The sequence below is a fragment of the Protopterus annectens genome, chromosome 3.part0, assembly GCF_019279795.1.
Source record: "Protopterus annectens isolate FY-2018-M chromosome 3.part0, PAN1.0, whole genome shotgun sequence".
In the NCBI taxonomy this organism is placed as follows: domain Eukaryota; kingdom Metazoa; phylum Chordata; order Ceratodontiformes; family Protopteridae; genus Protopterus; species Protopterus annectens.
Window position 1 is genome coordinate 1617139015 of NC_056731.1, and position 23132 is coordinate 1617162146.

At 42.0% G+C, this 23132-nt stretch overlaps 1 protein-coding gene across 1 annotated transcript in view; it reads right to left on the minus strand.

The window, feature by feature from the left end:
- UBR5 (ubiquitin protein ligase E3 component n-recognin 5) overlaps positions 1-23132 on the minus strand; it is a 3965620-nt gene that overhangs the window by 827469 nt on the left and 3115019 nt on the right. Inside the window, exon 44 of the mRNA XM_044065648.1 lies at positions 14977-15050. Coding sequence (XP_043921583.1) covers positions 14977-15050 — 74 coding nt within the window. The remainder of the gene's footprint in view (positions 1-14976; positions 15051-23132) is intronic.

Sequence of the window (23132 nt, forward strand, 5' to 3'; positions counted from 1 at the left end):
TAAAATTCTTAGTCCTGCTCAAATAATAACGCAATTGCCTGTGTACATCTAAAGTGTGCAAAATCTTTTCCCCTTTATTTTGAGGATCTGCAAAGAACGTAGGCAAATGAATAGTTTGGTTTAAAGCCACACTAGAAACCACCTTAGGCATAAAGGAAGGATTAGTACGTAATGAAACCCGGTCCTTATGGAAAATCAAAAAGGGCTCTACTGCCATAAGGGCCTGCAACTCAGACACCCTTCTTGCAGAAGTAATAGCCAACAGAAAAGCAGTCTTCCATGACAAATATTTCAATTCAGCAGTAGCTGCAGGCTCAAAAGGTTGTAGAGTAAGTTTTTCCAACACAAAATTGAGATCCCAAGCAGGAGTAGGAGCTCTACGTGGGGTCTTATATTCTTTGCCCTCTAAGAAACTGCTTGAACAAAGGATGAAAACAAAGGTGGGTCACAATCATAGTGAGCTGAAATTGCTGCAGCATGAATCTTTATGGAAGAGAAGGACAAACCTTTGCCCAATAATTCAGTAAGATATTGAAGAGCCACACTCAAATTAGGCTCTGAAATCTCCAAATTCTTTGCTGTACTCCAAAATAAAAATCTCTTCCATTTTTCTGCGTACACTCTCCTAGTACTAGGCTTTCTAGCTTCCATAATCACATTTAAAACTTGTTGAGGAAGCTGAGACCTGCTGTGCTTCAACACAGAATATGCCAAGCTGTGAGATGAAGAGATTGAAGCTTGACATTGAGCAGATGACCGTCCTTCTGAGATAACAGATGAGGAATCAGAGGTAAAGGCCATGGAGGCTTCTTTACAAGACTCCTTAGAAGTGGGTACCAGTGTTGCCGAGGCCAATCTGGAGCTATCAAAATCATCCTTGGCCTGTCTTGTCTGACCTTTAATAATACCTTTGGAAGAAGAGGCAGAGGTGGAAAGGCATAGACATGAAGGTTTTTCCAACTGAAAGACAGAGCATCCACTTTCCAAGCTGTGTGATGAAACCCCTTTGTGCAATACTTTGGCAGCTGGTGGTTTAGTGGAGAAGCGAACAGATCTATGTCTGGAGTTCCCCATGACACTGTCAATTTCTGAAATACATGAAGATCCAGTTTCCACTGTGGGGATCCATGATTTGTCTGCTTAATACATCTGCTAGGGAGTTCTGTGCTCCTGGCAGAAACCTTGCCTGAAGAGTCAGTCGCAGGCTTAACGCAGTCTCCCATAAAATCATTGCTTGCCTGCATAGAGGATAAGAATGTGTTCCCCTTGCTTGTTGATGTACCACATGACAGTTGTGTTGTCTGTTAGAATCAACACCTGCCCTGGAAGAAATAACTCCTTGAAAGCCATCAATGCAAACTGGACTGCTAACATCTCCTTCATGTTGATATGTAGATGCTGTAGTCTGGCAGGCCACTTGTCTTGTATCCACTTTCCATTTAGATGAGCTTCCCAAGCAGTGTCTGAGGCATCTGTCGTTAAAATCTGACTCGCCTCTGGCCGGGTCACAGAGAGTCCCTTGTTTAGGTGACATTCCTGAGCCCACCACAAGAATTCCTTTTGAAGGCAAGGTATTATGTGAATGACAGTGTCGAAATCTTGGCAGTGCTGTGTCCATACATTTTGAGATACCATTGCAGCTTCCTCATATGCAGTTTGGCATTGGGAAGCACCAGAATACAAGATGCCATGAACCCTAATGCTTGAAGGACTGTCCTTGCAGTCAGCACGGACTGATGAGATAGTTGATGGAAGTAAAGTGACAGACTCTTTTGTTTGTCCGGGGTTAAAAGGCCATCTGGGCTGCTGTATTCAGTCTCACACCCAGAAAGCACATGTCTTGAGAGGGTACTAGACTGGACTTTATTTCGTTCACAGAATACCCTAGGCATCTTAGCACTGCTATGACATATTCCAGATGCTGTAGAAGGTCTTCCTTTTCTTGAGCCAGAATCAGGCAGTCGTCCAAGTAAGGATAGATTTGAATGCCTTGAAGCCTGAAGTAAGCTATCACTGGAGCCAGAACCTTTGTGAATACTCTGGGCAGTAGATAAGCCAAAGGGCAATGCAGAGAACTGATAATGAAAATCTCCAGTTGAAACCGCAGATACTTTCTGCAACTTAGCCTTATAGGCACATGAAGGTAAGCTTCCTTGAGATCCAAAGTTACCATCCAGTGATCCTTGCCCAGCAGAGGTAACAGTTGATGTAATGTCAACATCTTGAACTTGGGAATGTCCAGATAAGTGTTGAGGATAGATAAATCCAAAATTGGTCTCCACGTGTTCCCCTTCTTTGGTACTAGGAACAGGCGAGAATAAAATCCAAGCCCCTTTCTGATACAGGGACTGGCTGAATGGCTCCTATCTGGAGTAACTGAGAAACTTGCTTGTGAGCCTCTTTTCTTTGTGGAGGAGGAACATCTGGCATGCCTTTGAAAGGGGCATTGTGTGGAAATAAAATCTGTAACCGTGATGAATGATATCCAGCACCCATCTGTCTTGAGTGATTAAATCCCAATTTTCTTTGAAAGAGACAATCTTCCTCCCAAAGGAGCTGCCAGGCGAGAATCCACTGGCAGCTGAAAAGGCAGGTCATTGGTTCTGCTTACGAAAGGACTGACCCTGCCCTCACCAGAAGTCTGAGCAGGTGAACTGTCTGATCTAGGCCTAAAGAACCTTGAGCCCTGCCCCTACCACGTCTAGACCTACCCCTAGACTGGGAACCATAAGCAGGATATGTCCACCCCTTAGCAGGCCAATTTCTACTAAACTTGGAGGCTGCACCTGCAAAAATCTTTAACAGTCTGCATAGACTTAGCTTTGTCCTCCATTTTCTTTAAAACTGCTTCCACAGGCGGCCAAACAACACATCAGACTGTAAAGGAGCATCCAAAATCCTGGTCTTAACATGCTCAGCTAAATTCTGATCCTTCAACCAGGCATGTCTGCGAAGAACAGAACTAGTAGCAGCCACCCTCGAGGAGGCCTGAACAGCATCAAAACCACACTGCAAAGAATGCTTACCCACTTGTTCAGACACATGAACCAAATCCAGCAATTCTTTACACTCAATACCTTCCGCCAAAGCATCCACCTTAGATTTCAATTGTGAAAGGAGATAATTCTGATATTTCAGCATATGAAACTGACAATTCAACGCCCTCATGGCTAGAGTGGAAGAAGTATATACTTTCTTACCCCACCTATCCAAAGCCCTTGCCTCTTTATCAGAGGGTACAGGATTTTTAACCACAGAAGCTTTAACACCTTTAGGCCCCTGAGAAACAGTTTCTGGGTCCGCCCTAGGACTCTTAAACAAATACTTATGAGCTTGGGCACCTATAATACCTATCCGGCTTAACAGGAGCAGGAGGCAAGGAGTCAGGGTTCAGGGAAGCCTCTGCAAAAACATCCTCCACCACATTCAACACAGGAGGAATAGCTAAGGGCCTATGCTGGGGTAAAACAAGAATTCTGCCTCAGTTACTGCACAGATATCGATGTTCTCCATTTTAGGAGTGCCTCGAGAGAGTGAATTTTGAGGTATAGACTTCTAGCATTGAGTAGCATTGCCTTCAGATTTTGCATGCTTGTACCATGGCATGTATTTGTCCAGACCCATGCAACAACTGGAATACCCACAGAGATATCTTACTAAAGGATACAAGTCCCAAACAATAGGTTTTGCATGGACACCTCAAAGATTTATCACTATACTTAGTATCCTAAAACGTGCTTAGAGGTGACATGTCTGGCACACATGGTATCCTCTGACCTAATACAGATGGACCTACTGAACATCAGCAAGTCAAATGTCCAGGTATCTAAACTGAATGTAGTGGAGAGATGGATATATAGCAAAGAGGCTACCAATGTTCCAGAGCAGAGTATCCATTCAAGCAAACTTGGATCTAAGTATGAGTACTAGAAAATGTATTCCAGGATTGCACCTCATGCCATTAATGGCAGAGGCAGTTACTAAATGCTGCATCCCTTACATAGATCCCCTCAAATTATCTATGGTATGACCACAGTTATTCTCACTAGAGTTAATACACAATTATCAGCCATGGGATAGGTAAGACCAATCAGGAAATGTTAATTCAAGCACCAAAAGGGAATTGGCTAAGCTTAAAATGTCCTCCAAATGAACCTATGTTGTGGTAGTAAACAGTTTTAAAAAATTGCCCTTTTTAGATCACTAAGTGCCCCTCTCACCTTTGCAATGGGAAGAGAGAAGCGATACGTCTATTCCAGAAGAAAAGAAAATGGACTGTCTATATGCCTAACAAAAAACAATCTACATTTAAGACACTTTTAGAAGAGAGGTCTCCAGATAACAAAGAATAATAATTCTTCTAAAAAGAATAGATGATTAGCAGTGCTTCTTGAATGACATTTTGCATTTTCAGGGAAGGGTTGCCAGCTGTCTGGTTTTCTGACAACTTGTCCGGTTACAAATTTCACTCAAAACCAGACATGTGAAGTCCGGATTTTTTGTGCCACTGCCACGGTCCCACAATCAGTAACAGCATAGCTAGCACTTGTGACAGGCCAGGCCCAAAACAATCACATCACTGCATAAAACATAAGGTAAAACATCAATAAAGCTTAACTGTGGACATTCAACTGCATAGCTGTATGTTATCCCTCCAGCAGAAATGTCAAAATGTTACACAAACACGCATCTATTACTCTAGTATCGATCCAATATCAAATCTACTGCTCTAACCCACTTCTTTCAGTCGTGCACACGATCTCCCCAATCCCTGCACAACTTTTAACATATAGCGACCGTTTTTCTGACGGCACGATCATGTGTTCTCACCTAAATCGTTGTTCCTGATCATGTGGTGGGACTAAGAGTGCACGAGGTACATAGGCGCGCTCACTCCAATTTAGAAAGAGGTACTTCCTGAAGTGTTTGAATGTTGTTCTGCAAATTGTCGGACAGAGCACCATTAATAGAATTATTGTTTTCGATTTATACAGTCGAAGGTACAAATTGTTGCCACAAAGGGCGTGAAAATCCACATACTGAAAGACATCAAAATCGTGTTCTTATAGGCCTGCTTACTGCTTTTTGTCAACCTCAGTCAGCTTTATAGCTTTAGCTTAATAATTCGCTGCCACAGGCCCATGCAGCGTAGTTTGTTAGCTTTTCAAGATTTTAACCAAAGATATTATGCTTCAAATCTACTTGTTTAGAATTTAGAAATTCTATAAATCAGTGAAGAGGAGAAAATAGAAAAACTCATCATAGCAATGAGTCACTCGTGTCAGTGTTCCTACTTTATGAGGTATGCATATTATTGTTTAAATGGATGTGTGGGCCACTGGCCTGCAGGCTGCAGGGAGAACTGAGTTGCCCATGTTGCCCAGTGGTGTTTTAAAATATAGCAATGTCCACGGATGTGATAGATATGAGCGTTTGTCCTTTCTTCTGCATTTTCATTTTCATCTGTTATCATGTATTCGCTCTGGAGAACCAAATGAGGGTACAGACCTAGTACCAGGAGAAGGTTGGAATAACAAGGCAGTTTATTGTGCAAAAACCCAAATGCTTGTACACATAATACGTTTTCGAAAGTCTTCATCAAAGGCAAACAGCAATACACCAAAATCCTCCACTTAAATAAATCTATCAGACCAAGCATGGACCAATGATTTCATTGAAACAATTAAATATAAACGATTCAATTGAAAAATATTTAAAAACACTCACAACAATGATTTAGCCTCTAACCTTAGTTATGAAGGAGCATACATAATGGATTATACGGGGGATTCACGTAACATCAGGGAAGTAATTACTAGAGAATGGGAACGTTTTCTTCAGATTACTGAACTAAAACAAATTCAAAGTCCACCTTTGCAGTTTATTTACAGGAGGGACACGAATTTTAAGAGACTATTTGAATTCGGTAGTGACCCTAGACTAGATTATTCATCCAGAAAAAAGGGGACTTACAAATGTGGTTCATGTTCTCAATGTCCACATGTTGAAAATTGTTCCAGTATTTTTATACCTAGTAGAAATAGGTATATTATGAGCCACACATTTTCTAATTGCAACACCCATGGTGTGGTTTATTTAGCTTTGTGTTCCCCCTGTGGGTCCTTCTATGTTGGAAAAACTGAGGGGAAGCTAAAAACCAGGATATATGAACATTATTATGAAATAAAAAAGGAGAATATGAACAACGCACTTTTTAGACATATCCTTACTTGTCCATCAGCTTCCTTTAATTTTTTGTTATTGAAGTGGTACCCAAAGAAATTAGGAGAGGTATGTGGGAGACCAAACTAGAATACAGAGATTTATATTGGCAGATCATACTAGAAGCTACTAGGATTCCTGGCCTTAATGATACAATTTCTATAATGCCAGTTTTAAAGTTGAGGAGTGCAAAATTATAATCTGCCACTAGAGGTCAGTATTAGTTTACAGATTTAGAAAAATCAATTTTATATATTTAAATATTTCTGTATATATATATATATATATACAACTTTTAAATGATTTATTAAAATTATTATTATTGTTTTTTTCATGGTTACACATACACAGATTACATCACTTATCTATTTTTATTCATTAATATGGTTTTTGGAACTTGTGTCTTATTTATACTAAGTGAAAGACTAGTGTTTGTGTTTTTAAATATTTTTCAATTGAATCGTTAATTGTTTCAATGAAATCATTGGTCCATGCTTGGTCTGATAGATTTATTTAAGTGGAGGATTTTGGTGTACTGCTGTTTGCCTTTGATGAAGACTTTCGAAAACGTATTGTGTACAAGCGTTTGGGTTTTTGCACAATAAACTGCCTTGTTATTCCAACCTTCTCCTGGTACTAGGTCTGTACCCTCATTTGGTTCTCCAGAGAAAAAATTTGGTTGTTCCTGGTTACTAGTGTTCGCTTTCATCTCTTTATTTTTGTATCATGTATTTGCACATTTCCACCTGTAGTCCATTCTGACACATTTTGCTGAGATGCAGGGTATATATTGCATATAACAAAGGGAAACAGCTGGATTTTATTATGTATCTTGCAGCTAAAAAATTATGGAGAAAAGGTGGGCAATACACTGGTGCAGTGGTCAGTGTTGTTGCTTCATAGAGCTTGGTTTGTATATGTGTATGATCTCCTTTAGAGACACGCATTATGTGAATTGGCATTCCTTGTTTATAGGTGCAGTAGAAGGATAAACGTGTCTGCATCTTCTGATGGACTGGCATTCTACCCAGGATTAGTTTATCTGCCTGGTTTCTGCTGAGTGCTCCCCATCTTCTGTAGTCTTTATTCATGTAAAGTGGATATTAGAAATTGAATGAATGTTATCACAGAGTTGCTTACTGCTCCTTATCAGTTTCCCCATCATTCATTATGTGTCCCCTAGACACTGCCGAAAGGGATTTTTATGTACTTTAGTCTGTGAATAAGCAAGCCATTCAACATCAAGTGCTCAGCCTCAAACAAATAATACTAATTAATCGGCATTAATGCTAACATAAAATAATTCTGCGAGATGACATTATCCAGGTAAGTTAAGTAAACCAATGCACTTAACCACTGTAACCAAACAGCAGAATAGGTAGCAAGACAGACAGTTTTTTTTTAGCCTGCCTTTCTTTTTTCTGGACTTCCTTGTTTGGGATTGATCCTATTTTCGTTCCAAACTACAAATTTAAAACACATTTCTAAGTGGTGCTGTATTATACAAGGAATATAATTTAATACAATCAGGTTAATACAATCAGGAAAGTGAATCAAAGAACGTATACATGTATGCTTGCTCACATGATGCAGGAGATCAAAATAGGGCAAGAGACCAGTCACCAGTGGAGTCCCCCATGGTTCAATGCTGAGACTTTCTGTTTGCCATATATAATACATCTCAAAAGTAAAAGGAAATACCAAAGGGCTTTGGTCCCATCCATGTGAAGCAGAGTCCATCCTTAGCCCTATATAAGCATAACTTTGACCAATTGGTGGGAAATTGGAAATCATCCCTGCTGCCACCTATCTGTTTTTTGTCTGGACTATCCACAAATCAAATCAATTCTCTGGTAGTCAGGAAAACACTGTACAAACTCCAGTATTCTGTTTCACAAAAGGAAACCGACTATCAGTGTTTGTTAAACTGGCTGATTTACTATGCTTTTTTACAGAAAAGCATAGTAAATCAGCTGAAAGCAGGCATCCGGAACAGAAAAAGAGGGTGCTCCCATCAGCTGATGTCACAAAACAGGTGGGGCATGGTTGGGAGAGGGGGTGGGAATGGGTGGAGTTATAGGTGATGTGAGGGGCGTGACCTTAATCTGGTTTTAGCCACAAAGAAAGCTGGCAACCCTATTTCAGGGAGATGAGTCTTTTTTTTCTGTTGACAGGAAAGGACGGTCTTGACAAAGATCTGGCAGAAAAACAAGACTGAGGCTCTTGGTTTGGGACTAAGCAAAAAGTACAGTTTTGTACCTACCATAAATGTAGATGTCCGAACAGGATAGCATCTGCAGTCATAACAAATGGGTTGTCCTGTCGTCAGGCAGCCCTTCGGTCGGCCGGATTCCAAAGTCTGGGTCCGGCTTCGGCTGATGTCGCACTTCACCCGACGCCATCTCTGCTGGTCTTCGGGTATAAAGGCATCAGCCGACGCCATTTTCCTCAGTGTTTCTTGCCCCAGATGCCAGTTGCCCTCTTGGAAAGCTAAATTTTGGATAAATGCCAATGTTTCCAAAATAGTAGAAGGCAAACACAAAAATAAGCATGTATGTACATATATACAAACAAATACACCATAAGAGACTCCCCCCAGCTAGCTATTAGGAGGGTAAATACCCTAGGAGTACCACAGAGGGGAAGGAGGGTGGGTAATGCTGACTGCAGATGCTATCCTGTTCGGACATCTACATTTATGGTAGGTACAAAACTGTACTATGTCCTTCAAGGATGCATCTGCAGTCATAACAAATGGGTAGAATACCATAGCCAAACTAGGGGAGGAGGAAGAAGAATTATGGTGTAGTTAGGATCCCTTGCAATACAGCAGTGGCAAACCCTGCTCGGGATCTAGAGTATAGAGGTAAATTATAATGCTTGGCAAATGTATGCACGGAGGTCCAAGTAGCCGCCTCAATAATGTCCTTGGTTGCCACTCCTCGAAGAAAGCTGTGGTAGTGGCTGTAGCCCTTGTAGAATGAGGTCTTATGTTCTGTGGAATTGGTTTTCCATGGTAGGAGTAACAGAATCTTATGCAATTTCCTATCCATTTGGAGATTGTCTGTTTGGAAATTGCTTTTCCTTCCCTTCCTGTTGCATAGGCTACTAAAAGCTGGTCAGTTTTTCTGTTACCTTTGGTTCTGTCCAGGTAGTAGCGTAACTGTCTATGTACATCCAAGGTATGCAGCAGTCTTTCCCCCCTGTTCTGTGGATTGGGAAAGAAGGTAGGTAGGTGGATTGCCTGGTTTAAAGACACTCTGGATACCACCTCAGGCATAAATGTAGGATTAGTTCTCATGGACACTCTATCTTGATGGAAGATTAGGAAGGGTTGTACTGCCATTAAGGCCTGTAGTTCCGAAACCCTCCTTGCTGAAGTAATTGCCAGCAGGAAGGCAGTTTTCCATGATAGGTGATGAAGATCTGCTGTTGCTGCTGGTTCAAATGGAGGGAGTGTCAATTTTTCTAGCACAAAGTTCAAGTCCCATGTTGGTAATGGTGGTTTCCTAGGAGGTTTTACATTCTTGATCCCTCTGAGGAACTGCCTGAGTAGAGGATGCGAAAAGACAGGTGGATCGAAGCTGTATTCTGCGGAAATAGCTGATGCATGTATCTTGATGGAGGAATAGGACAGGCCTGTATGTAGAAGCTCTGCCAAGTACTCCAGGATGTTAGCAATATCTATGTTCGACACATCTTTTCCTCTTTCAGTACTCCAAATGACAAACCTTTTCCATTTTCCTGCATAGTTCCTTCTTGTCGAAGGTCTGCGGGCTTCAAGGATAATGTCTTTAACCCTTTGGGACAAGTCTGGGTTAGTTGCTGTTATGTGATGTTCCAGGCAGTCAGTTGCAAGGTTTTTAGGTTTGGGTGCATGATGTTGTAGTTGTTCTGAGTTAACATCAAAGGCATCAGGGGTATTGACCACATTCTCCCCTGAGACATGCTCCTCAGCAATGGATACCAGTGTTGTCTTGGCCAATTTGGAGCTATCAGAATTATCCTTGGACGTTCCTCTGATTTTCAGCAGTACCTTGTGCATCAAAGGAAGAGGTGGAAATGCATATGCTGTCAGGCCTTTCCAACTGAAGGATAGAGAGTCCACCTTCCATGCAAGTGGGTGGTATGTCCTTGTGCAGAATATTTTTTGAGCTGGTGATTGAGTGGGGATGCGAATAGGTCTATTTGTGGCATTCCCCATTTCTTTGTGATGGCCTTGAAGATGTCCGGGTGTAGCATCCATTCGTGAGCATCCGAGGTGGTTCTGCTTAACATGTCTGCTAGGGTGTTTTCTTTTCCCGGCACAAATATTGCCTGTAACTGGATGTTGTAGCTCAGAGCCATACTCCAAAGGTCCAGAGTCATTCTGCATAGGGGGTATGAATGAGTGCCTCCCTGTTTGTTGATGTACCACATGACTGTGGTGTTGTCTGTCCTTATCATTAAATGGCCTTCTTTGAGGAATGGTCTGAATTTCTGGATTGCTAGTTTTACTGCCAGCATTTCTTTTTGGTTTATGTGCAGGTGCAGCTGGTCTGGAGTCCACAATCCTTGTATGCATTTGTCCAACATGTGCGCCCCCCAGCCTAGGTCTGAGGCGTCCGTTGTGATGGTTTGGCTTGCTTGAAAGTTGCGGAAGGGCAAGCCTGGGTTTGACTGGCATGCTTGAGCCCACCATAGGAACTCTTGTTTCAGGCATGGGATTAGTGGGATTTCGGTTTCTAAGCTGTGCCTGTGTTGAGACCATAAATTCTTTAGGTACCACTGTAGCTTTCTCATATGCAGTCTGGCATGGGGGACCAGGATTATGCATGATGCCATGAAGCCCAAGGCCTGCAGTACTTTTCTTGCTGTTAGTTTGTTCTGCTTTGTTAATGCCAAGAAGTAAAGAGGGAGTTGTTCTTGTTTTTCTGCAGTTAGGAATGCCATTTGTTTTACTGTGTCCAATTCCGCACCCAAGAATGTTCTTGTCTGGGATGGTATCAGTCTTGACTTTTTAAATTGACTGTGTATCCCAGGGCTTGTAGTAAGCAAATGACTCTTTGTAAATCTGTTGTCAGCTTGCTTTTGTTGTCCGCTTGTAACAGGCAGTCGTCCAGGTATGGATAAATTTGGATTCCGTGTAGCCTGCAATGAGCGATTACTGATGCCAGGCATTTTGTGAATACTCTGGGCGCAGTAGATAAGCCAAAGGGCAATGCTGAGAATTGATAATGCTCTGATCCTGCAAGAAATCTGAGGTATCTTCTGCAATTTGGTCGTATGGGGACGTGCAGGTATGCCTCCTTGAGATCTAGAGTTACCAGCCAACACTACTTGCCCAGCATGGGAAGAAGTTGCTGTAGGGTCAGCATTTTGAATTTTGGGACAATGATGTATGTGTTTAAGACGGACAGGTCGAGAATAGGTCTCCAACTTTTCTCTTTTCTTGGTACTAGGAAGAGTCTGGAGTAGAATCCTTTGCCCTGTTCTGTTATTGGTACTCTTTCCACAGCTCTCATCTTTGTTAATTGAGCTATCTGCTTTAGAGCTTCTGTTTTTGATTTGGAGGTAGGTTTGGCATTCCTCTTTTACTGGTAAGGTGGAAGTGGAACCTGTAGCCTTGGTCTATGGTTTGCAAAATCCACTTGTCTTTTGTGATATAGTGCCAATTTTTTGAAAATAAGGCTAACTTTCCGCCTAAAGGTGCTGCTATTTGCTCCCTGGTAGGCGGTGTCAGAGCCAAGTCACTGTGATTGTCCTGTTGCAGTGGCAGTGGTTGTGTCTGTGCCTCGCTGGTTATTGCCTTGCCACTGGCGCCCTCTGTAGGCACCTCCTCTGGATTGATTTCTGCCTCTAGAGCGTCTATTCCTGCCTCTGAGATTTTGAGGAGTCTGGAAAGGACCAATTTTTGGCAGGCCAGTTCCTGCTAAACCTTGGGGGCTGAACCTGTAAGAAATCCTTAACTGTTTGTACAGATTTTGCCTTCTCTTCCATTTTCTTCATTACTTGCTGAGCAGGGGTACCAAATAGACTGGCCTTATCCATAGGAGCATCTAACAGCTTTGCTTTAACATGATCTGGCAAGACCTGTTCTTTCAACCATGCATGCCTTCTTATCACTGTGCCAGTCATGGCTGATCTAAATGAAGCCTCCAGTGCATCATAGCCACATTTTTAAGAATGGTTACTAACCTGCTGAATGTTATTCACCATTTCTAAAACATATTTCTTATCTAAGGAGTCATCAGAGGACAGCTTCTTAGTTAACTGATCAAGCATAAACTCTTGGTATTGGATCATATGAAACTGACAGTTTAAAGCTCTAGCTGAGAGAGTAGCAGAGGTGTAAACTTTTTCCCCATCTCCAAGGACCTGGATTCCCTTTCAGAAGGGAGAGGGTTTTTGCTGAGGTCCAGGCTACTGCCTTAGGCCCCTGGGATATAGTCTCAGGATCTGCAAGTGGGGCCTTGTATAGGTGGTGATGAGTGTCTGGCACCCTGTAAAATCTATCTGGTTTGGCAGGGGCTGGAGGTAAAGTATCAGGAGCAGTGCAAACATCATTAAATGCATCACCCACAACAGGCAGAACTGGAGGTATAGCTAAGGGCCTATGTTGTGGTAAGTGCAGAAAGGTCCTAAGCCTTTGTCTTGAATCTGAGAAATCTTGTCCCTGCCATTGGAATTGTTCTCTCATGGCATGTAAGGTTTCCCCAAAGGAAAATTCCTCTGGTGGAGAGGCAGATGGAATGGATTCTTCAGCATCGGAATCTTCATAAGTAGAAAAAGGAGCCTCTGGCTGATCTGTAATGTCTGAGTCATCCGAAGAATCATCAGAGGACACTGGCTCGGGGGGCTCTGCTCTAGGTCTCTTTTCTGGAGGCTGAGAGGCCCTGTCTGGGTGAGATTGGGATCCCCTAATTAAGGAGATTAAATCCTCTGCTAGAGTAAGCATTTGTGAACTAGAAGTGGGCCTGTGTGAGGGGGGCTTAACAGGCACTGAGTTAACAGTTTTGGCTGCTTTAGCCCTGGCAAAGGCCTTAATAGACATGGCTGCAGGAGGCCTAGCAGCACCACGTGCTGGGGTAGAGACATCCAAAGGGATGGTGTCTGATAATTCACTAGGAACCACAGTAGTAGGCAAAACTTCAGAGGCCGATTCAACTAAGGTAGCAGGAGCCTCAGTAGTAGTCATGGATTCGGCTGAAGATTGACCCGTTTTCTCGGTTTCGGCTGAAACCGAGACACTCGCGGCTTGCTTAACCGTGGTTTCGGCCGAAACCGCGGACCGCGAGTGTCGGTCTTTTTCTTTGCGTTTTTTAACAATTTGGGTAGTCGGAGGATCCGACGGCATAATGTACGCAAAATCTGAGCCGAAAAACTGTTCAGCAAACTCCGACCGACGCCTAAGCGTTCGTCAGTTGAAGGAAGCACAGGCTAAACAGGCTGCTACGTCGTGGTCTGGGCCTAAACAAGGTAGGCAGTAAGAGTGGAAATCTTTATGAGGTATTTGTTTCCCACAAGTTAAACAGTTATTTACTTTTTCTGACATCGGCTGAGGCAAGAAAGAGTCCCCAACGGGGTACTTAGCTTGTTAGAAGTCTTCGAAGTAGTATTCGGTAGTAGTAATCTCTGGATCTGACCGACCGGCACTTGCGAACAGCTTCTGCTTCGGGCGCCACGCGGCAAGAAAGACTGAGGAAAATGGCGTCGGCTGATGCCTTTATACCCGAAGACCAGCAGAGATGACGTCGGGTGAAGTGCGACATCAGCCGAAGCCGGACCCAGACTTTGGAATCCGGCCGACCGAAGGGCTGCCTGACGACAGGACAACCCATTTGTTATGACTGCAGATGCATCCTTGAAGGACATCACATAAATGAGACCTATCATATTTATTCAACTCTCAAAAAATGCAGAATTAAGGCAAGTGTTTAAGAACACTGATGAAATCAGGGACAGTAAGCAAAACTAGCAAAGCAATTATCTTCTTGAAAATAATTTAAACAAACAAAATAAATAGAAGAAGCTGTCATTCTAATGTACATGATAAGAACTAAAGCAACTTGGAATAAGCTTCCCAGATGGAATGCTTTCATGGACATCAGTGGAGGCTGCAAGAAGAAGCTACTCTAATTTATCGAGAGTGCGCCAGCTGATAAAAAAATCAAATTAATAATTAGGCCCTGCAGCTTAAACAGAATGAAAATCTACTCTGTTCTTTTAGTTTGGTTATAAAAAAAATACAAAAATATAAATCAAGCTTGTACAGCTGGACCACTTCTTTGTCAATACAGATAGATGCTAAAGCAGCTTGTTTTACTGGAATCTTTCTTTTCAAGAACACTCAAAAATGTCACAAACTGTAGGTGCTGTCTGCCACTGGTTAAAGTTAACAGAAAATGATTATAACTGCTCCCCTTTAAGCATGAGCCTATGCCCACTTATATAGTCCCATGCAAGCCAGTGACATTGAGGCAACTCCCTCAATCAATACAAAAAAGGGAACATTATGGAACACCTGATGGTGGGACAATTTCTCTGGCAGCATTATACAATTAATAAGATTGCCTCTAAGCTGATAAAAAAAACAGACATTTAAGAGATCAGTCATATCCAGGCATTAAATACAGCACACTTCCACATTTGAACAACTTCTGGAATGTTATGCCTGTTACCAATGTCTTGCAATAGTCTCTACATTTTAACAACTATGCACCTATAAATTTTCTTTCTTACCATCACAGGGAAGTTTACTTGTTTTATACTTACTTTGATTTGTGTCCTCATCATTTTCATGTTCTGAATCTTCATTATCAAGGCCAATTTCCAAAAGGTCTCGTGCTCTAAAAGTAGCAGTAAAGTAATATTTTTAAAAAGGCAGTTCAAAAAAGGTGGTTCTTTTATGCCCCCCCCCCTTTTTTTTAATAAATTTCTTCCCAAATCACCTCATGACTACTGAATGTATACATTTCCTATCCCTTTAAAATTAAGGTGAGGCAAACACGACTGCAATAAAAATGGGTGTTGTAGTGGAAAAGATAATGAATATATATACCTTGCCATTTTAGCTGATATGAGGAAGATATGTGCTGCTGGTTGACAATTAAGACTCCAGTGCAGTAAGTAATCTTCAACTGGAGTATTTTTTTTTTATTCCACCATGCTCAGGGCCATATGCTCTCCCCCATAAGCACATGCCACATGAAGCTAGAGGGTGGCTAGCCCTGTTCCCCTCAGTTTGCCCCAATACACTAAGCAAACAGCAAACAGGATTTTTAAAATATGAAACAACATGCAAAGATGTATAAATAAGCATTTTTCCAACTAACAGTAAGCTACAATAGCAGCCAGTGGATGGTAGGAGTAGTCCAAGTAAGGGGGGGCAAAACAGCAATAAACACCTGCTGTGAAATACTCCACACACTGTGAACATACATGGCATAACTGTGTTGGCAGACTCACCACTTTGTTTGCTGGTCAAATAACTGGATCAGTGTTGTAGTACAATATGCTGTCTAAGGAATTTAGCCACATGTAAATTGACAATCTTCCAAAATGACTTCCAGGGATTTAGACATACTCAGTGGGTGCTGCTCTCTCCACAACAAGGTCATCAGTGTGATACGGAGCAAACCTGTCAGATCAACGTTTATAGTATGAAGTCACCTATATGCGAGTCTCAGAAGAAGCATAAAGAACGTAGTCCCAGTGGTCCTCCAAGTTCACCAGAGACATTTGCTATTTTCAGAAAACTGGAAGCAAGGCCCTTAATAGTGAGGATGGACCCCCCCCCCCCAAAACCATTCACTAAACTGATAGGAGATGTAAGGGATAGGGAGACAACTCCTGAAGGAAAAAGCAAATGAGTCGGTGGTGGGGTGAAAAGGAGACAAGAGGAGACCCCATTTCCTTACTCTCCTGACAAACAAGGAAAAGTGAGGCTTATTCATACCGATGCCCACTCCAGGGAGGAAAAGGGAGAAGGCGGCTGGAAGTCAATACTGCAACAGTGCTCCCATTATTTGGACATCTACTGTCATAATAAGTGCAGTCTCACAGATGTAGTGTTTACCATAAACATCACTGCTACAGTGTAAGTTCTAACTCTTGGGAATAAAACTAAAAACATTTTGCTACTGGAATGCTGACCTGATCACAGACCTGGAAGGTTATCACAGTACACTCTGCAAGACCACAGTGGCAAATACTGCCTTTCTCCTGGACTGTACAACATGTCGACTGTCATCCAAGTGTTAGCCTCAAAAATACTCTAAGGTGATACATTTTTCAGACGACTTCTATGGTACCCACTCATCCAGTTGTATATGCACTTGACCTGTCCTACTATTCCAGAATTTTCCTAGTTTTCCCTTTACCATCCATTCAGAATATTTTTGTTTTTAAAGTAGTTCCAAAAATTAATCTGTATGAATAAGACAAGGAGCCGACAAGTCATGCTGAACTTATTTTTTTCCACAGAGCATCTCAACTGGCTCTGCATATTCAACTTCAGCTTTTTATAGAGCTCATAACCTAAACTCTTTAACAAAAGTTAAATGAAGTAATTTACATATAAATAGCATACAATACGTTTAAACTACATAAACTACAAAAAAAAAATAGATTACTTAACATATAAACACATAAAAAAGAACCAAAGGAGTCTGCTGCTCATAACAGTCCAGACCAGCGCTATTCTTACTTGGAAAAGAAAAGCAGGTCCAAAATCCCAGAACAGGCATAAGCAACAAAAATAGAGAACAAGACAATAATTTCTTCATGGCCAAGACCCTCAATGACTATACAGATGTAGAACCACTCAGACCAAAGATGAGACACACTGCTACAAAGTAGCACAAGTTAAGAATACTATTACAATCTAACTATTGAAGTTAACAGATAAAAAAAAACAAAAGTTTCAATACTGCAACGTCAAAGACTCACAGTTCTAGATACTCCAATTAGTCTACTGGGATTGGCTGAGGCTTCAGACTGAACTTCTAATGGTGAGCTCAAGCAAGTGCAACTCATGTACTTACAAAAAGTCAATCTGTCTGTCTATACTCCAAGATATGTAGCCAGTGCAAGAAAGAGTAAATGGTTTGCAGGATCATGCTGGCGTGGAGATCAGCCTCAGAAAAAGACACTTGAGCCTATGTATCCCCAAATCTGAGACTAGATAATTTTGGGGGCAAATGTCTGGGATCAAGCAGTCCATCTACAGGGTGCAAATGTTCACAGAATCAAAGATGTCTGCCCTTATCTTAAGGGGTCTGTATCACATTGTCGTATAAGTTCGAACAATGTAATATTGAACCCAAAAGTCCAAAACGCAAAAATAGCAAAGCCACGGCACATCGATTTTTTTCCCCAGGGAAAGAAAATTGGTGGGTCATTTTCGAGGCTTTGCTATTTCCTCCACTGTGGTGCAATCTCTGAGTTATATTTAAGTAGGGGGTGTGTGGGGGGCACAGTTTTAGTTTAAGGTTTATTTATTTATTTTTGTTAGGGAACAGTGACTTTTTCCCCTGGGAAAAAAAATTGCTTTTCTGTTTGTTTGTTACTGTGCGGTTTCGGACTTTTGGGTTCGATATTACATGGTTCGAACTTATACAAGTTCGACGATGTGATACAGACCCTATCTTAAGATCCCTGAATGGCAAATAACTAGGTGTTGAGCCGTCTCTGGTAAGCACCGAGGAAATCATAACCTGCAAGGTTCAAAGTGATGGATGTAGACAAAGAATTTACCTTAAATAGGTTCAAATATGAACCTAGCCTCCCACGGCTTATCCTTGTGATTATGGTCTTACTTATGCCTAAGCCTTCAAGCAGGAACTTTCAGCACTAGTCTTCACAGGAAGAATTTTTGGCCCTACAACCACCATGAACTGAGTCAACACTGAGCAGATAGTTTCAGCCTCTGAAGTTCACAGCAGTTAAAATCATGTTCTTCAACATAGTCAACAATACTGCAGTAAGTCTTTTGTCTAGCATTATGATGGCCACGAGGACACTTACTATGATACTTAGGAATTATAATGCCTGGGATGACATGATCGACAATCCATGATGCTTTGTCAGAGATGGCCTGAATCTGTCACCCCTGGGATTCCGGACACTGGCTAAGGCTCTAGTCACCCCTATAGTGCCTTTATAGTGCCTTTTTTAGGCAAGGTTCAAATGACAAATTCACCACCCTAACAGGTACAGGCAAGAAGAATCTGAGGGTATTGCTACTCAATGCTAGAAGTCTAAACCTCGAAATGCAATCACTCAAGGCACTCCTTAAAATGGAGAACATCGGCATTTGTGCAGTGACAGAGACCTGGTTCAAGGATCCAGAGAGTACCCTGCATTACCAGGCTATAATTTATACCACACCTTTCGGTCACCTAACCTGGACTGAAACACTAAAGGCGGAGGCGTGTCCATATTCATTATAGATATCCACACCTCCAGGCTAGTTGCTCAGCATAATGCATCTGAGATTATCCAAGTGCAACTAACTTTGGGCATGACCGCAATCCAAACTGTAGCTTGCTACAGATCCCCCACCACACCCCAGGATTCCCACTCCTCATTTCTTAATACAGTGGAAAATATTAGGGTACAACCTAACACCCTAATAATGGGTGATTTCAGCTACCCTACCATTAACTGGGAAAACTACTCGTGTACCAACTCTTGTGCTCAACGTTTTCTGGAATTCATAAATTCCAATGCCATGGATCAACTTTTCCACACCCGCACCAGGGGCAGCAATATCCTAGACCTGGTTATTACCAACAGGTGCTCCACACCAGAGGTCAATTCCTCGTTGGTCAGATCTGACCATAAGCTAATCACCCTAGACATCCACATCCCTCCCCTACCCCCCATTAGGGAAACCACAGCAAAAGATTTCTCCAAAGCCAACTTCATGCATCTTAAGACAGAAGAGGCAAACTTCACCGCACACATGCTGATGGACAATAGAGGTATGACTGCTGAATCCTACAAAAACGCATTTTATACGCACTTACATGAGTGCATGGATCGTGCAATCCCTAACGGAACCAAGATGCTATCCTCCAAAAAAAGGAAGCCAATCTGGTGGTCCCCAGCCATAAACAAACTCTACAACAGAAGAAAGAAACAGTTGCAAAAAAGAGTAAAATCCCATGATTGGAGAAACTCCCAGGTCAGCCTCACTAAAAAGCTGAGATCCCTCATAAAATCCTCCAAAGCTAGTTATGAAAACAAAATCGCCACTGACTCTAAAGACAACCACAAAGCATTCTATTGATATGTCAAGAATCTGAATGGCAACACTCAGATCTGCTCTGAGTTACAGCACAATGGCACTAAATATACAGAGCCAACTGATATTGCCAACATCCTGGCAGATAGGTTCAGTGTTAACTTTACCCCCCTGTCATCCCCTAAAGGACCCATCTCTATACCAGAAGAATGCAAAGTTCCTGTAATCACGGCTGCACAGGTAAAAAACACACTATCCAAAGCCAAGAACACAGCATCCATGGGACCCGACGACATCCCAGGCTGCGTTCTACATGAACTACAGAATGAACTGGCACCCCACCTAAGTACCATGTTCAATCATAGCCTCACCTCAGGCTATGTGCCCACTGAATGGTGCACAGTGACAGTTATCCCACTCCACAAAGGGGGAGCCACCACAGACCCCGGAAACTACCGCCCCATTAGCCTAACGAGCCTGGTCTGCAAGGCTATGGAACGTATCATCATGGAACTTATAAACAATGACACTGGTAATCTCCAAACTCAGGACCTCACCCAGTTCGGGTTTGTAAAAGGCAGATCATGTCTCCTAAACCTGACAGACTTCTTTGAAGCAGTCACCAAAGCCGTAGATGAGGGTAAGGTGGTTCACACAACCTATCTAGATCTCGCCAAGGCTTGCGACACCATCCCCCACTCTGGAATTATAGATAAACTCACTAAACTAGGTAAAAACCCCTATGTCACAAGATGGGTTGCCAACTGGCTCACTGACAGAACCCACACTGTGAAAGTAGCAGACTCCAAATCCAACTTCAGACCAGTGACAAGTGGAGTACCACAGGGTTCAATCCTGGGACCTCTCCTGTTTGGTATCTACTTCTCTGAAGTACAAGCCAACACAGAAGGTCTTTGGCTAACGAAGTTCGCAGATGACTGCAAACTAGGAGCCATAATCAAAACTCCAAAAGATGTGGACATCCTACAAAAGGGTCTCGCTGAGACAGATGCCTGGTATCAAAGCCATGGCCTCAAGCTCAATGCCAAAAAGTGCACTGTCATCCCTTTTGGTAAAAACTCAGTACCATGAACTACCACATAGGCGGTAGTCTACTTAACACTGAAAGTGTGATAAGAGACCTTGGGACACAGGTGGACAGTAGTCTCTCCTTTGATAATCATATCACCACAGTAGTCAGGAAATCCTTCTACGTGGCACACCTCATCACAAAAGGTTTCTCATCCAAGAAAAAAAGAGGTCATTGTTCCCCTCTACTCGTCACTCATTAGATCCATTATAGAGTACAATGCCCCTTTTGGTATGTACCTCACAAGACATCTACAACAACTGGAAAGGCCACAGAAATACCTCACAAAGAGGATTACTGGCTTCAAACAGATGTCCTATGCAGACAGTCTCAAAAAACTGCAGCTTTACTCTGTTGCATATCGCCTACTCAGAGGCGATCTCTGCCTAACACACAAAGCTATGTCAAACCCAGAGCTTTGAGACATGCTCCACTTAAAGAAATCCCAATCCCTACGAGCTACATGGTCTAGGGACCTAAACCTTGTCATCACAATAAACAGAACATGCTGGAGGGATAGATTCCTGTCCCAGAGATTTCCCATACTCTGGAACAAACTACCTATCTATATCAAACAAAGCTCCTCATTAGTGCTCTTCAAGAAAAATCCTGATGACTGGATGGGAGATAGGAAATTCACCCTGGGGATCACTTCTGTGGCTCTGCTCGACAGTGGCACAGGAAAATAATTTTCTTGGGTGGCGAAAGCCAGGGTACCTTTGGCTAGGCTTATATAGGCCCTAGGGCCAAACAGCCTAGTACCTACCTATGAACATTAACAAGGAACAGATCCAAAAAGTGCAAGTAAATGAATGAAGAAAGGAAAGGGGTGAAATCCTGCAAGCTCTTCAGAAGAAAATGAAAAAGAGAGATTGGATGAAGCAGCACAGAAAGACAAACTTGAAATGAACAGGTACTAATTTACCTGAAGGAAAGCAAATGGGAGACTTGCATTTCTATTTGCTAAAAAGTAACTTCAGACGGGTCCTTAAAGAATTTTAGTAGACCACGACAACTGTTACTAATGTCTAATCATTAAAATAATGTCTATGTACATTAACCTGTCTATGAGGAATGTGTCTTATCGCTAAGTTATAGATGCAGATCACTGACTTGATCTGCAAAAGTTTGTATAAGCACTAAGTTTGAGCACATACGTTGCTCACTTCAGAAAAGGGTATTGGCAGGGTGAATTGTCACTAATATGTAAATACAAAAGTTCCTGCAAGTAGAACACCCTTCTGTATGTGAAAAAGGGCAAAAACCAATAAAAGGAAAGGAGGGGAGAGACAAGAAACAATGAAGCAGTTTGGTGTGGGAAACATGCAGTTACCATAGCGATCAACTGTTTGTTAAGCTAGAAAGGTAGAAAAACCACATGTAACAAATGGTAAAATGAAGATAACGAATGCAAGTATCTTGCTACAATAGGCTAGGCTAAATTGCCAGTAATTTTAGAAGGGCTGAGACTGCACTATGAAGTAGCATAAGGGGGAGCTTCCATCTTATAAAAAGACTATAAAACAATCCTAGAAGTGAACCCTGTAGGAATGTGTCAGCAACTAGGGGGCAGGAAGCATAACATAACTGAAACATAGTAGAAGGGAAAAAGTTCATACAAACACAAATCAGACAAAGATAGTAAAGACATAATAACGAGGATGCGAGAGCAGGGAAGCAGGAGTACACAGGTCTCCAAAAGTGATAAGCTTGCAACCTCAAACAAGGGAAGGTTAGAAGACTTGCTTAGGTACTGAATGAGGGTACCTACCCATTCCTTGGAAGCACAAAAACTTGTAATTAGTTTTCAGGGGAATAGGTAGGGAAATAACTTTGTAGAGAAAACAATGAAAATGTGGCTTACTCCAATTAGTGCGTCACAATTTGTCCCACAGAGAGGAAAGCCAAAGACGAGGTCTAGAAAATGGAAAAAATGAAATGAAATTCAGATAAAGACAGCAAGGGAGATTGGAAAACTAAGGGCATTCTCAAAAGCATGCAAAGCAAAAGAGCACATCAGAGTGAGTGGCACATAGATTACCAGGTAGATGAGACAAGGGAAAAGAAACAGGATGTGAGCAAAACCGAAGTACAAATAATGAGTGCATTACAATTTCCAATCCAGTAAAAAGGGAAAGATATACAATGTGTTAAGGCAAGAAAAAATAAATATATCACTGCTGCTGGAAACACTTAAAAGGGGAACAACATGCCAAATTACAGAGCAGGCCTACCAAGTTTTGGCACAGTCAGCTAAGTAGAAGGACAGGAAGAGAAGGGCAGTAACACTGGCTGAAGGAAAGATAGGGCTGAAAGAAGACAAGACAATGGGGGTAGAGGATTGCAGTTTGGCAGTATGGAAAAATAAACTTAGAGGCCATAAGATCATTTTGGCAAGTGTTGATATCCCACCAAGATCTAAATGGAAAATGATAACATCTATAATACTTAGAGCAATTTTCTTTATGGAAGGATACCTAACATTAGCAGGGGACTAGAACATCATTTTTGAATCAGAGGATGCATCTAAAGAAGAGAGGCAAAAACAAGTGACTAAACTTGAAAGGAAAATAAGGCATTTGAAAAATCTGG